General features: G+C 30.5%; 1 protein-coding gene across 1 annotated transcript in view; it reads left to right on the top strand.

Moving 5' to 3' along the window:
* Positions 1-239: 239 nt before the first annotated feature.
* The window catches only part of LOC145329703 (uncharacterized), a 44,997-nt gene continuing 29,933 nt past the window's right edge, over positions 240-15,303 (top strand). Inside the window, exon 1 of the mRNA XM_080174066.1 lies at positions 240-679. Coding sequence (XP_080030192.1) covers positions 487-679 — 193 coding nt within the window. The 5' untranslated portion in view covers positions 240-486. The remainder of the gene's footprint in view (positions 680-15,303) is intronic.

Below are 15,303 nucleotides of genomic sequence, written 5' to 3'. Positions count from 1 at the left end.
TGGGACGCCCGGGAAAAGTGGGGATTTATTTTGAATGGGTAACCAGAGAAAGGGGTTGTTTACAAATAGATAAGGTTAGGCAGATATACTCATAGGAGAGGGAAGGTATATACAGAAGTATGAATAGGAAGGTATAGGAGGGGTAGGTATATACCTCCGATGAGGGGTAAGAGGAGGGAGGGAAGCTAATATATGCTTTATTCTCTCTCTCTCTCTCTCTGTCTCTATCCTAAATTTCTTAGTTTCTTCTCCAGTAACAAGTAGGAAATACCAAGGGTTACTAAAATCCTACATTTTTATAAAAATCAAACATTTTTTGATGGATTACTTTGCGAGTCATCATTCCTAGTTTATTAAAAAAGAAACTTTATATTTGAATGTTCGTTTAATGATAATAATGATAAACAATTAAAAGAAAGTGTCATTAAGTTAGTAAAAAAAGGTGAAAAAGATAGATTTTTGATTTTTAAAATCTAGAAAAGACAAATGTTGGAATCAATAATGAGTTCTGGCGGTGAAACGGCGGTGCCTGGCGGTTATCCACGCCTGCCGCATACACTCGCCTTTCCCAATTACCCGCCGAGCGCCCTGTCAAGCATGATGGGTAAAATTTGGAGCCTTAACAGCCTGTTGTCACCGCCGAATTCTGATACGACGGAACAAGATGATAATAAAGCAGGTTTGATTTCAGTTTTATAAAATGTTATCCTGTCATATTTTATTGTTTTATCTGTAGCTAATGTTTTCGATAACTACTAAACCGATTAAGTTCTCCCGTTTAAAGAAGCTTATCATAGATCCTGTGAAGGGTTAGGGCTATTTTAGCTCTAGATTAAAGTCTTTGGAGGTTTTAGATATTTTTATTTTCCCTCTAAACCTTCGAATTCAGATTCTCTTTGTGTTGGGGGCGCAGCCGCTAGTTAATAGATAAATTGGAATATTAAATATACATATTGATAAACAGTTGCAGAAATATTTGTTACAAATATATGTATTCCATATATTATTAATACTTTTCAAATCTAACTTTTTAGTTTTGACAGACAAAAAAATATTAGAAGGAAAGATTTTTAGAAATTGCGAATATTTCGTTTTCTTTACATGAATTAAATTTTCTTTCTACGGATATTGAAATAATTTATTTTTTTTAGTCCTTAGGGCCGAAGATCCGGGCTAACAAATCTGATATTAAATTTATTATTTTCATTTTAATATTTGTGGTAACTTGTCTGTAATAAGATGGCTGAGTATTTTAGTATGGCAGAGAACTGGTTCTAATCTAGCGGATATTGATTAATTAAGTCTTAATAGAAAATTTTTACTTTTAACTATTTTTATAAACAAAATCATAATGATAAAAATACACTTCTAATCTAAATTTGATGTTGTTTATCCTTTTTATTTAAAACATTTATAAATCTTTTGCTATCTTAATCTTTCTGTACTCCCATTTTCACTCAAACGTAGGGTAATTTTAAGATAAGACTATTTAGTCCACAAAAACAGCCTAAAACTTTATCACGATTTTGCAAGATTTTTTATATTTTAAACTTGCTTAAAATTAGGTAATGACACAAACCTCCTTTCATCATCTATATTTTTTAAATAGATCTATATTTGAAAATAAATTAGCCTAAAACCATCCAGGGACCTAAAAGAAGCTTCCATAAAATGGAGAACTTATTCGGTTTAGTAGTGATTGAGATCTTAAGCTTCAGACAATAAATCTTAATTCTTTATGAAATAGGAATAAGTGTTGAATTCTTGTATTGCTTTGATACTTTTAGATATAATTTTTTTCTCGCATAGTTTTATAAAAAAAGACACCTGAGACTTTTATTTTATTATATTTTTAAAAGGGGCAGATTTTTTAAAGAATTTAGTTTGATGATTTAAATTTTGTCTGTATTGTATGATATAACATAAGCGTAAAGTAGTAAAAGTGAGTCTAAATATTCTTATATATTAGTCTCAATATGCTCTAAACTGATAAGGAAAAGTGTTTAAGGAATTTAAATGATATATTTCACCTTAATACTTCTCTTTTTGTCCAAAATCATTGTCAGACTGTAAAAATATTTTTTGCTCATCACATGGGATTCGCGAAATTTTTATAGATTAATAAAGTAGCTCTTGTGTTGCGTTGAATTCAATAAATTTCAATTTCGAAATAAGAATAAAAGATATCATTTCATTGTACTAGAGAAGTAGTTTTCTTTTCTGTTGTAATTTCTCCCAATAGTATAAAGTAGCATTGTTGTTTTAATCCTAATTTTACAAACGGGATAGTTTTCAGCTATTTAATTTCTATATATATGAAAGTCTAAGGATAGTATTAGGCTATTTTTTTCCCTTTCCCTTTAACTTTTATTCAGAGCTTCTAGATGCTAATGGCGCAGCAGCTAGTCAATAACAAAATCATACAATTCTTTTAAGTAGCTGGTTTTTGACTTGTCAAAATCTTTTTCAAAATTTAAAATCCACACAAAAATGTAATTGGTGTCTTTATAGTAAAAAAATACAAATCCTCGTAATATTAACATTATTTTTGGAAGGGCAAAGAAAAAATAAACAAATAATTTGAAAGGCATTTAACTCTGCTTAGGATTACCTTTCTCTGTACTCAAGTTGTCAAAAGGACTCCAACATTTATTTCAAGGGTTTATACAGTTTACTAAAAGATGGATGCTTTCACTTAAAATTCTTAATGAGCACTTAATCTCTAATTTTTTGAGGTATTTTTTTCTATAACTGACCCTTTCAGAGCTCCAAACTCTGCAGGGCTACCCAGTAACTGATATAACCTAACCTATTCTTACGAGGCTAAAATAAAAACAAACAAAACTGCACCACCTCATATTTCTTAATTTTTATTTTTTTTTCAAATAAGGGGGGAGTTTTCTTTGTTTGGCACTTTGAATAAAACCTCTACAAAATAGATCTTTTTTTACTAAAAAAACATAAAAAATCCCTTTCTAGCAGAAAATAGTTCTAAATCATAATCTAAAATTCATGTCTTGCATGAAAAATGATAATATTAAACTGTATTAATCTTTGGAACAAGTCTTTGCTGCCATTTTAAAGTAGACAGTGTGTGATTTATATAAACAAACACTCTTTTTTCTCTTTTGTTCTCTATTTTAGATAATAAAGGTATTTTTTTAGAGAGAGTTGCATAAATTTTATATTTTTTTAGTTTACACAAAAAATATTTGTCTGAATTAATGTCTGATTTTATCTTAAGTCTAATAATACAGTATCCCCGCAGTCTTTACAGTAAACGCATAGATAATATTCTATGCATTTTTCTATTAATATAACTATTGTATACATATATAAATGTGTATATTGTTACTTTATTATAGCGTGCTGTTTTTTATTATTATATTTTTTTATACAAAAAAAATTTGATTTGGTCCTCTAAGTAATAGCTTCTCTAAATCAAATAAAAAAGAAAATCTTCTAATGTTGTTTGAAAAAAAGAATGCCTTAACTCACCTATAGCTATATACCTTTCTGGCGTTCCTATTAAAAAGCTGATTTTATCAACAAATGAAAAAAGAGTATTAAGAATTAAACAAATATTTTATTTTTTTTATTTAATGAAATTTATTGGTTTCAATTATTATTAATCAATAACCGAATTTGACTATGTTTTAAGCAACCAATTGATTGTGGAAAATTTATTTTTAAAGATAAGAGAGGTTATATAAATAGCCTAAAACTAAACCACGGCTTACATCTGAACAGAAAATAGCCTAAAGCTATCCTGAGACCTCGGTGAAGGTTCCCTAAAAAGGAGAACTCAATCAGCTCATTACACATTGAAATATTAAGATTCAGAAAAAAAATTCTTTATGTAAAAGGATGTAATAGTTCTGCTATTGAAATCTTTTAACATTTATAACACTTTAAGAAGAAAAAAATTAATACTTTTTTCAATGAACACCTACCTATAGAATTGAGAAAAGGCAAAGACAATTAGTTAAACAAATAGAGATGTTAGTTTAAACAAGGCAATCTACACTAGCATACCAGCTTCTCACAAATGAGCAAAATTTTTTCCAAAAATAGCTAAATTCAAACATAATCACAGTTTGAGAATAATGTAAATTCTTTTTCACAATTGTTTATTTTGCTATTGCAATTTATCATTTTTAAAATTTATTTATTTTTCGTATTAATGTAAAAACGTCGCATATCATACAAAGCTGCCTTTGTATTGAGTTAATGGTTTTTTTTTTAAACTTAGCCTATGTCTTATGATTTGAAGAATTAAAAATATAAAAATAATAAATTTTTTTGACAAATTTTCAAATATTTTCTTTATTTATTGGTTCTAAAATTTGCATAGAAATTTATTTTTTGCTTTAAGTGCAATTGCTAAAGAGACTACCCATGTGCTTATACACTTATAGGGACAGTGAAAAAGATTCATAAAAACAGAAATAGAAAAAAAAGATAATTAGAAAAGGAAAATTAATAAATAAATTTTCATGTAGAAAAATGGATTATTACTGGTTCTCAGCAATACTGAAAAATAATGTTTAGCATCGTATTACAGACAATTTTCCACAAACATAGAATAAAAATCTAAAATTAATAACAGTTTTGTAAAGATGGACCTTCGGCCTCTTGGGGCTAACAAAATTGGTTTTAATCTTACAATTTTACATTTTAATATCCGCGGAAATCTATCTATAATACGATGCGATAAAAACTATTGTACAATAGCTGTCTCTGTGCGGGTCTATACCTTTCATGAATATTTAACTATATCCTTTCAACACATCATTTTTATACTTGTGTTTGTTCAAACTCTTTTTAACAATACAAGAACATTTACTTCAGAAGAAAAATTGAAAGTAACCAAAAAGTATTTTTTTAACAAACACATATGATTATAAATTATACATTTTTCAGTTTGGATTTAAAACTAATCAATATCCGCTTGATTAAAACCGGTTCTCTGCTATACTAAAAAATCATGTATAGCATCGCCTCACTTCCAATTTTCCTCAAATTTTAAAATAAATATCATAAGATTAATACCGGTTTTGTTAACCCGGGTGTTCGTCTATAATACGATGTGATTAATAACTATTCAATAACTACTATAACCTTTAAAAAAACTCCTCATTAATAATTATTTAAAAAAGAAGTAATAATATAATTATAGAGAAGCTTTGCTTCTAATAAGGTGTTATTGGCAAAATTACTAGTTGTGTTACTTTTTTGTTCAATGCCCTTGGTCACTTTTAAACAAACAATCAAAAATATTTACTTGCGTTTTTTGATCTAAGACAGGCTTTTGACTCTATACACTCCAGCAGTATATTAGACTAATTCTACTGTTTAATCTCCACTATTGCAGCATTTTATTATAAAAAGGTCTCTGCTAAATATGCATAAATTTATATATAGAATACTTGTGTATAATAAAGATTTTACTAGGGTAAAATAATAGGAAATATAATGTAAGGAACAACACATTTTCGTGTATACATACATACACCTTTATATTTCCATATGTAAATGAAAATGCTACAGTAAAATACCAGTTTTTATATACAAATTTTAAACAGCTATTTTTGAAAAGTGGCATAAATTAGTTTTTAAAAAAGCTTAAAATCCTATTAGGAATCTAGTCTATTATAGAAAAACTTTATGTTATATGCGAAAAATAGTCAAAGAATATTTTAAATCTTTAAATTTTTTAGAAAAATTATTTTTAAAAACGCAACCTATACTGCAGGATATGGTTTATATCGGAGCAAAGTTGAAATTGGCTGCATAGTGATACTTATAGGGGGTATTCATATAACAGAAATAACAAGGACAACCATGTCTATAAGTAGCGCAACAATAACATTAATATGAAATCTTTTTACATCATTTATTGTAAATAAATCACTGAATATGACATAAACGATAAATCTTAAGCAATTTAACTTGAATTATTTTTAACAGTCATTAAAAACAAGGAAAATATATTCAAATTCTATAACTTATTGGAACAGATTGATACAGGTATGTTATTAGTCCCCAAAGTTTTATAATAAATTTTATTCGTTGGCTCAACAACTGTGGTGAGAGTTTTTAGTTTAATTGGTTGGTTCATCAACATGATTATTGCAATCTATAGAAGGAGTAATTTTGTGTATAATCATTAGGGGTGTATAACAATTTATCGGCCATTGTCTTATCCCTTTAGATTTCTGAGTTTTACCATGATTTTTCATATTGCAGGGTTTACAAGAAAATGATTTACATAATAAAACCATGTCGAAATATTATATATTTACACAACCAAAAAATGCTTCATCATTTTCTATCTGGTATAAGTAGTTGAATGTATGACTGTGTATCTGTCTAGAAAACACTGGAACTATGTGTATACAATTTTCAGAAAAGCTAGGTGATGCGTTGGAAAGGTTTTTAACTATTTTTCGGGAGGGTGATGTCATAATGGCTTAAAATAAACCTATCTTTAGAAAAAAAATTTGAATTTTGGAAATGATACCGAAGCAAATATATGACATTAAAACAGCATATCGATAATATGTCAGCTATGAGCAGAAAATTTAATTAATGAAATCGATTAGATTTGAATGTACTCTGATAAAGTGATGCTCGCTAAAATAATGATACCCCCTATCCTACACCTTTACCCCATCGCCTCCCCTCCTACTGGATAAACGAACTGACCAATAAATAAATAGACGACAAATTTTCATCTGTCAATATATCTATGCTAAATCCATTACCAAGGGGTGTAATCAGGTGCGTCCAAGCTTTTTTATTTGGGGGGGGGGGGTAAAATTTTGAAAATAAAAATTTTGGGGGGGGAGGGTAATCTTTATTTCATAGAGGCATTTTTTTTCTTTTTTTTTGGGGGGGGGGTAAAAATTGAAAATCCAAAATTACCCCCACCCCCAAATTCATTTGGGGGGGGGGTAATCACCCCTTTACCCCCCCCCCTTGGACGTCTATGGGTGTAATTACCCCTAGATCTAACACTTTTAAACATTTTGTAAAAACATATTTTAAACCATTTGTTCTAAAAGTGTCAACTTTGATTGTTTTAATCATATTTTCAACCCAATAATAAATGCTTAAACGTTTATCAGGCAATGTTACATGTTTCAAGCATGTGTTTGGGTCTTTTTTTGTTGTACAAAAATATGTAATTGTCTATTGATTGTGAAAAATAAAAATTTGTGTATTACATAATCAATATATTATTAGGATTTACATATGTGAGCATTTTTATCAGGAAACGTTTAAAATAAAGAGTTATGATAACTTTAAGTAGCGCAGCTAGACACAACCCAATCTGTCCCGATTTTGTATCACTTTGAAAAGTGCGATTCTAGTTACGTCATATACGTTTTGGGAAAGAAAAAGGGAAGGGGGGAAGAAAATCTCTTCAAAAGAGATGGGAGAAAAGGGAAGAGATTTTCTTCCCCCCTTCCCTTTTTATATGACGTCACAGGAATCGCACTTTTCAAAAGTGATACAAAATCGGGACAGATTGGGTTGTGTCGCGCAGCTACTCTATAACCATTATGTGCACGAACAACATTCAAAATGCAAATTATGTGGTTTTGTTGTAGTCTTTACTTACATTAAGTTATTATAAATTATTTGTTTCTAAAACTTTTATTGAACCACAAATAACATGAAAAGAGTGGTATTTTTGTATATTTATTGTCAACATTATTCATAGAGGAAAAAAAAAGGTTGAAATTAGAACATATTAGACATATTAATTAAGTCCCGTATTTTGAAGGATTTTTTAGTTTTTAAAGACTAAGAATAACATTAAATAAGACCTATATAATGCTTTCCTTAGATTGGTAGACCTAATAGTTTTGTCGGTTTTGAGATATTATATTAATTTAAATTCTCACAATAATTTTTAATACATACTATGTCTACTTTTCAAGTATGTTAGATAACTTATATTGAAAGTTTACAAAAAAACATCCCATCTCCCTCTTCTAATTTTGATAAAAAACTGTATCCAAAAAACATTATGATGGTTATATATCATCTGAGACATTTTTCTGGCGTTTTTTTTTTAACCTAACCTTAAAATTAAAACAATAAAGAATTTTTCAAGATTTGTCTTGAAAGAAAAAGGGGAGTTGTGGGTTTTCAGCTTTAAAAATAAAGGAATTTTGCCTTCAAGTGCTAGAGTTTTAAATTTATAGAGTTGTACTTGTACTCAAGGAAAGAGACTTTTCTTATAATATTGCAGGAATCCCCTCTCTCCCCTTATTTATTGAAATTAAAAATAAAGGGGGATGGGGGTTCTTTATGACCAACCCTGCGGTGCCGCCCAGTACCCAATATAACCTAAATCCCCCCCCCCTTTGTTTTCTATATATTTCAAAATAATAGGGCGGGAGGGGAGTCCGTACTTGACTTGGACTTCTGTTTTTCATGGTCATGTTCCCTAGCCGCACATTTGCAAGAATATTTATACCTTAACAAAAACACAGATTCTGCTTATGGATGTTCATACGATGAAATCAAAATTTCAGCTAAATAAAAGTATGCATAAAAAAGGATCACTCATTCGCTGGTTTAGAATTTCTTTATTCATTATTGTTTTTCTCTGCTGTTTATTAACACAACTATCTTTTCTATCGAAATTACATTGTTGGGTTTTGCTAAAATAAATATTTTGTGTTTTGTAGAAAATAGAATTTACACATTTGTGAAAACAATTATTTTACTTTAAATTGACAACAAAATTACAAAACGCATTGTTTTGCTTTTTTAGCCACATATTATATATGTTTTAGTATCGTGGCTGCCATGAAACTTGTTTTAGACTTCTGTCTTTAACGGAAGCACCTCATAGTACCTAATAAAAAATGACGTCATACAATACAAATGACTAATGATAGTTTAGTATACATTGTGATTGACCAATTGTTAAATGTATGCTGGCATATCATTGGTCATTTGTATTGTATGACGTCTTTACGTACCTAATATTTTTCCTGAGACTTATTCATGTTCAGTAAGATCTCGAAAACCATTGGACCTAAAGATTAAAAAATTACAGGAAAGCTAATCATTAGTCATGGCGGGATTTAGACTATTTTACTTAATAATTGTGTGAGCTAGTCCCCCTCCCCTTCATTTTCTTCGAGCGAAGCTACTAGAGCTAATTATAAAGGGTTAAGCCTGTTCGATTTTTCTATATTGGGTTAAACCATCTAGCTTATAGATTTGTATAGATATGATCTTTACGTATAATGGTATGTATATACAAGACAACTAAAAATCATTTAAATCACAAGCAAAATGTATAAATGTTTAATAAATTTATTGTTTAAGTTTCTGTCAAATTTCTTATTTCTTATTACAAATTAAGTTATATAATATTTTTTGTTTACATTGCACGAACGTAATACTTAAAGTAAGAGAGAGAGGGATAGATCATTGGTAGATAATTTAGTCTTCTGTCTTATGAAACATTATAATGTTATTCATTAACTTAAAAATACTCTTTAAGCAATTGAAAATTTTTTGAAGCTTGTAAAAGTGCCTCATGAAAAAGGAGACAGACGGAAACACAAATGAATGACCGAAGTATCCCGATTGACGTCACATCCCCATCCAATATTACGTCATGTCGGCTGAAAGTTTTCAATCTGTCCCCTTTTTTACGAGACACTTTCACCAACTTTAAGATTATTTCAACGTTCAAAAAATGGTTGCGGGAGATTAAGTTTTGTTTCATTAACTAATCCCTAAATTCCTGTTATAAATGTGCATGTGCGAGGGTGTATGATTACATAGCAAAAGATAGTTATCAGTCCCTCATTATTAATTAGTACAAAAATAATTGGATTAGGATTCCTCAATATAAATCCTTTGTCAAAATATAAAACTACTGTTCAGCGTATTAGTATTTTGCAGGCTTTAGGCTATCTTTTTTTAGTTAAAAAGGTTAGACTAATATCATAAGGCATAACTGATGTAAACATTTATAAAATACTGCGAAACTTAAATTCTAAAACTGAAGATTCCTGAAAAGCAAACTCCAATCGGCCCAAGATATTTTGCATTATAAAAACGCTTTTTGCAATTTCCAGTCTGGCTTTGAAGCTAATTGATATCCGCTAGAAAAGAACCGGTTCTCCGCTTTACTGAAAAATCTTGTATAGCAATGTATTACAGACAATTTTTCTATGAATATTAAAATAAAAATAACAAAACTGGTTTTAACCGTATACTTTTTTTATATTGATATCTGCGGAAACTGTCTATAATACGATGCAATAAATAACTTATATTATATAATAGTTTTTTTATATGTAAGTTTATTAAAATATGTGTAGTTTTATAAAAACATTGAATTTGGTTTTTATCTTTATCTGTGGCACATATGTTAATATTGATTACAACAGTGAAATTTATGTGTATTACATTGCGTTGTCGTTCAGCAAGCTAAAAGGATAAGACAATGGCCGAAAAATTGATGTACATCCCCGATGATGATACACAAAAATACCCCATCAGTACATTAATTATTTTTTGAAACTTTTGGACACAAACTTAAAGAACCAACCAATGAAGCCAACGAATGAGAAAATGTGAATATAAAACTTTGGGGACTAGTGTAATAAACATCCCAATGTCCCTTCCATCCTGATTGTCATTATAATTTGATAAGCGTAGCCTCTTTATAGTTACCAACATTTTGCAAACAAACCACTAATTAATTTGTTGAAAAAATCTTATTTGTTTTATTTTTGGTTAGGTTTGGTTAAGTATAGGTTAGCAGAGCCCTAAAAGGACTATAATTTATTCAATTTAGGAGAGAAGCAGTTTTGGTGTTCAAGAAATAGGTTTCAGTGGGAGCATTAAATAATCTCTCGTATTATGTCTTTGGAATGCTTTTACAATGGAAATAGATAAATTTATTTTCTATTGAAACATCCCTGTGTCATATTCTGTTTGGAAGATAACTCCTATAATTCTAACTTATGATTTCTTCTAGTAATCATGATAAATTATGGGAATAATAAATATTTCAGTGTTTTTACACAATTGCAAAAAATATTTTACACATATAAATGAGACCAGGGATCTAAAGGTATAAGACACTAAGACAATTGCCGATAAATTGATGATACACAAAATTATTCCTTCTGTAGATTACAATTAGTGGTTGAAACATTTTGACACTCAATTAAATGAACAACCCAATAAAGTCCCCAAAGTTGTGACGCCAATGAATAAGAAAACGTTATTGATAGACTTTGGGGACTTATGATTAGTTGTTTGATTAAGTTGTGTATTTAGACGTTTCAACCACTAATTTTAATCAGTAGAAGAAATTTTTTTTTGTATCATCATTGGGGATGTGCATAAATTTATCGGCCATTGTCTTGTCCCTTTATATCCACGTTGATGTTCCTCAATTTTTTTCGCGGTTTTGAAAGACATTCTTGTGATATGTTATAAAATTAGGCAAATGACCAGATCATTATATTTAGTAATTTAAGGTGATTATAATTTTATATCAATATGGACAGTTGGTCAAACTATTAGAATATTTATGCTACTCTAGTCACAATTAGAGAGCAAGCCTACCACCCCTACCCCCCCCCCCCTCCCTAGCTGAATTTCAACGAAAAATATTCATTTAGCTTAGGTTAGGTAAGAATCATCAGAGCCCTGCAGTTTTAGAGCTCTCTGATGCATGGGCTAAAAATTTTAAAAATACATTATTTGGGGGGTGGGTTAGATTAGATTTATTATACATATATTTCTAATATTAGGTGATATTAAAAAATTTTAGTAATGCTCTAAAATATTTTTATTTAACCAATATTTTGATAATTTGCTAAAAATCCGCAAAAAAACACAAATTACATTAGCTGCGGCATTTTTTTTACAAAAATTTGCATAGAGAAAGCAATAAAAAGCAGAATGTCAAATGTATTTTATATGGTGTATGAATATGATGTTCAAATTTTGGTCCCACCTTTTAATCACATAAACAAATATTCCTATTGGTTAATTCCAACTTACCTGCACGACGCTGATTGGCTCAAATTTACCTGCAAATTGGTCCAATCTTGGCTCTCATTGGTCCAACCGTATCCCGTACCGTCCCGCCTCTCAAAAGTTTCAGATTTATTTACCTACATGATAAATATTACGGGAGAAAGGTAGAGATGGGGGGGATAAAAGGGAGGTGGGGTGATACGTAGGTATGGCTATAAAATTTGGCCAGGTTTCTTCTTGATTATATTACGTTTCTCCGTTCGAGGCTTGGTACTTTGATCGCTCTTTCCCCTGCCGTCCCTTTTTATTCCCCCAATTCCTTCCTCTCCCTTTTCCCTCAGTACTTAGGGTTAATAAATAAAATCCCCTTTTGATATCTCGTAAATTTTTATAGGAAAAACAAGAAAATTTGTATCAATAAGGTGCGCAGCTAACAAACCAGCTTTTAATATACAACTAATATTCTATCTTGCAAGTATTATTATTTTTTTTAAATCAGTGGCGTGCGAAGCACTTTGTCTAGGGGGGGGCATTTTGATTATATATACTAATCTTAAATAAGGGCGTTTTAAGGGGTGGGATTATTTGATTATGGGCCTCCTAGTCCTTATCCCTTCTTCCCCATCCCTTCCCCCATCCCTATTTCCCCTTTATATCCCCCACCTCCCCCCCCATCTCTTCCCCCCCCCATGTCTTCTCCCCCATCCCTTCTCCCCACCCTGCAATGACCGAAGGGAAGGAAGCTAGAAAGCATCTTCGAAAAAATATTACAGAAGATTAATTAACCTTCCCCCCCCCCCCCCTCCACCACAAAACATTTTTAATGGGTGGAAGGGGATGTTATAAAATCTCAGCAGGAAGGATGAATAACCCCATTAAAAAAAATTGGGGGGGGGGGGAGATAAAAACACTCATTTTGGAAATAATTTACTAAAAATTAACCTAATATGAAAAAATGATATTAAATATTTCTTTATTGTATGACAACAAGGATGACAACATCTTTAAGTAGCAAAGCACAAAAAATCATTAATAAGAATACAGACAAGGAGATTTAAAGAGCATCTGTTGAAATAAATATATATTTTAGGTAGAAAAAGTCACAAATCCTTTTTCCTGTATGTTGTGTGATGAAAGTCAAAGTAAATTACATACTGGATGCTCGAAACAGCAAGAAATTTTATTTTTTTTAATATTATATTCCACAAAAAAATTTATCATACCATAAAAACCAAAGATATAATGAACTATGTAAAAAATAAAAAAAAATTACTTGTCCTTTCATTGTGATAAAAAGCAGAAATCATTTGGAAGGGCGCGAAGCGCAAATTTTTTTCTTCAAATATGCAGGGAGGGAGGGGTTTTTGGGCTATTTATTACACTAGTCCCCAATATTTCATAGCAAAAACCATTTGGAAGGGCGCAAAGCGCAAATTTTTTTCTTCAAATATGCAAGGAGGGAGGGGTTTTTGGGCTATTTATTACACTAGTCCCCAATATTTCATAGCAGAAACCATTTGGAAGGGCGCAAAGCGCAAATTTTTTTCTTCAAATATGCAGGGAGGGAGGGGTTTTGGGCTATTTATTACACTAGTCCCCAATATTTCATAGCAGAAACCATTTGGAAGGGCGCGAAGCGCAAATTTTTTTCTTCAAATATGCAGGGAGGGAGGGGTTTTTGGGCTATTTATTACACTAGTCCCCAATATTTCATAGCAGAAACCATTTAGAAGAGCGCGAAGCGCAAATTTTTTTCTTCCAATATGCAGGGAGGGAGGGTTTTTTGGGCTATTTATTACATTAGTCCCCAATATTTCATATAAAATTTTCTTATTCGTTGGCTCAACAACTTTGGGGACTTTAATGGAATTTTGATTGGTTGGTTAATTAAGTCGAGTTTCCATACATTTCATCCACTAATTGTAATCTATATAAGGGGTAATTTTGTGTATCATCATTGGGGATGTACAAAATTTCTTTGGTAAAAAGTTTATATTATACAAAATAAAATACTTCCTATAACCTGGTTTGTTATGTTCAGTGAAAAAAGATTATAACCTAATTTCTACACTAATTTAAAAATTTAGTAAGGTTAAATGAATAGTAACTCTCTGTTTGGCGCGAAGCGCCAAAATTCTTTTTTTTTTGAGTATTTCTTGATCTTTTTTTTGGAAACTGGGATAGTTTTGCTTTTTGTAGGGTAGGGGGCAAAAAGGGGCATTTTTGTTGACCAGGGGGGGGCAAAATGGGGCATTTTTTAACATTTAGGGGGGGGGCAGGGGGGGCGGTTGCTAGGGGGGGGGGCAGGGGGGGCGTTTTGGTCGCTAGGGGGGGGGGGATTGCCCCAAATGCCCCCTTCGGTTCGCACGCCACTGTTTAAAATATATATTATTTATCTACATATCAAAATGATTTTAAAACATATACCCATTGGGTAAAAAATAAATGTTCTTTTTTTCTGTTAAATCTTAATAAAATCAGCAAATTCTTCTTAATAAAAACTTATGTATATATAATGATAAGATATGAATCATATAACTTAATAATTAAATTCGTAAGAAAATGAACAAATCATGTTCATGTGATATTTTTATTATTTTTTTTTCAACACAATTGAAGAAAACTTGATTTTATGCATTTAATTTTCTTTATACATATAGCAAGAAGTAATAAAGACTAAAAGTAGCTTTTTTATAAGCGTTGCGACTCTATAAGCTATGTATTGGGATGGTATTAGGCTATTTTACTGCTTTTCCTTTCCTAGATGCTAGAGGCGCAGCGCGCTAGTTGTTTTAAAAGGCAAATAAAATTAGTTACCAGCCACCTTATATAAACCCTGAACAAACATATTATGCAAATCTGAATTTTCAAAATAGCAGCTTTATTATTCATTTAGGATGATTTTACAATAAATATGAAATGTAGATGAATCTTTTGGTTACAAAATTCCATTGTTATTTTTTGATTAATCAGCACCAATAAAGCACAAGATCTCAAAAACAGCATTTGGGGGTAATACTGGTGAACAAATATATTATGCAAATCCAAAACAAAGCAACAAAAAAAAGGTTTTTTGGCACTTTTCTCCTCTTTTAAAGATTGATTATGATAAAATAATATTTTTTTAAGGGATTTATGCATTAATTATTATGAAATATAGTATAAGGTAGAAATTAATGATTTTTCTAAATAAGAAATGATTGAAAAAAAATAAATTCGATCCCTATCACTTTAGAGGACAGCTGCTGACCCCCAGTCTTATGGATG

This window comes from Acartia tonsa, chromosome 10 (genome assembly GCF_053477335.1).
Source record: "Acartia tonsa isolate MP-2025a chromosome 10, ASM5347733v1, whole genome shotgun sequence".
Lineage (NCBI taxonomy): Eukaryota > Metazoa > Arthropoda > Copepoda > Calanoida > Acartiidae > Acartia > Acartia tonsa.
This window is presented reverse-complemented; position numbering and strand designations above follow the sequence as displayed.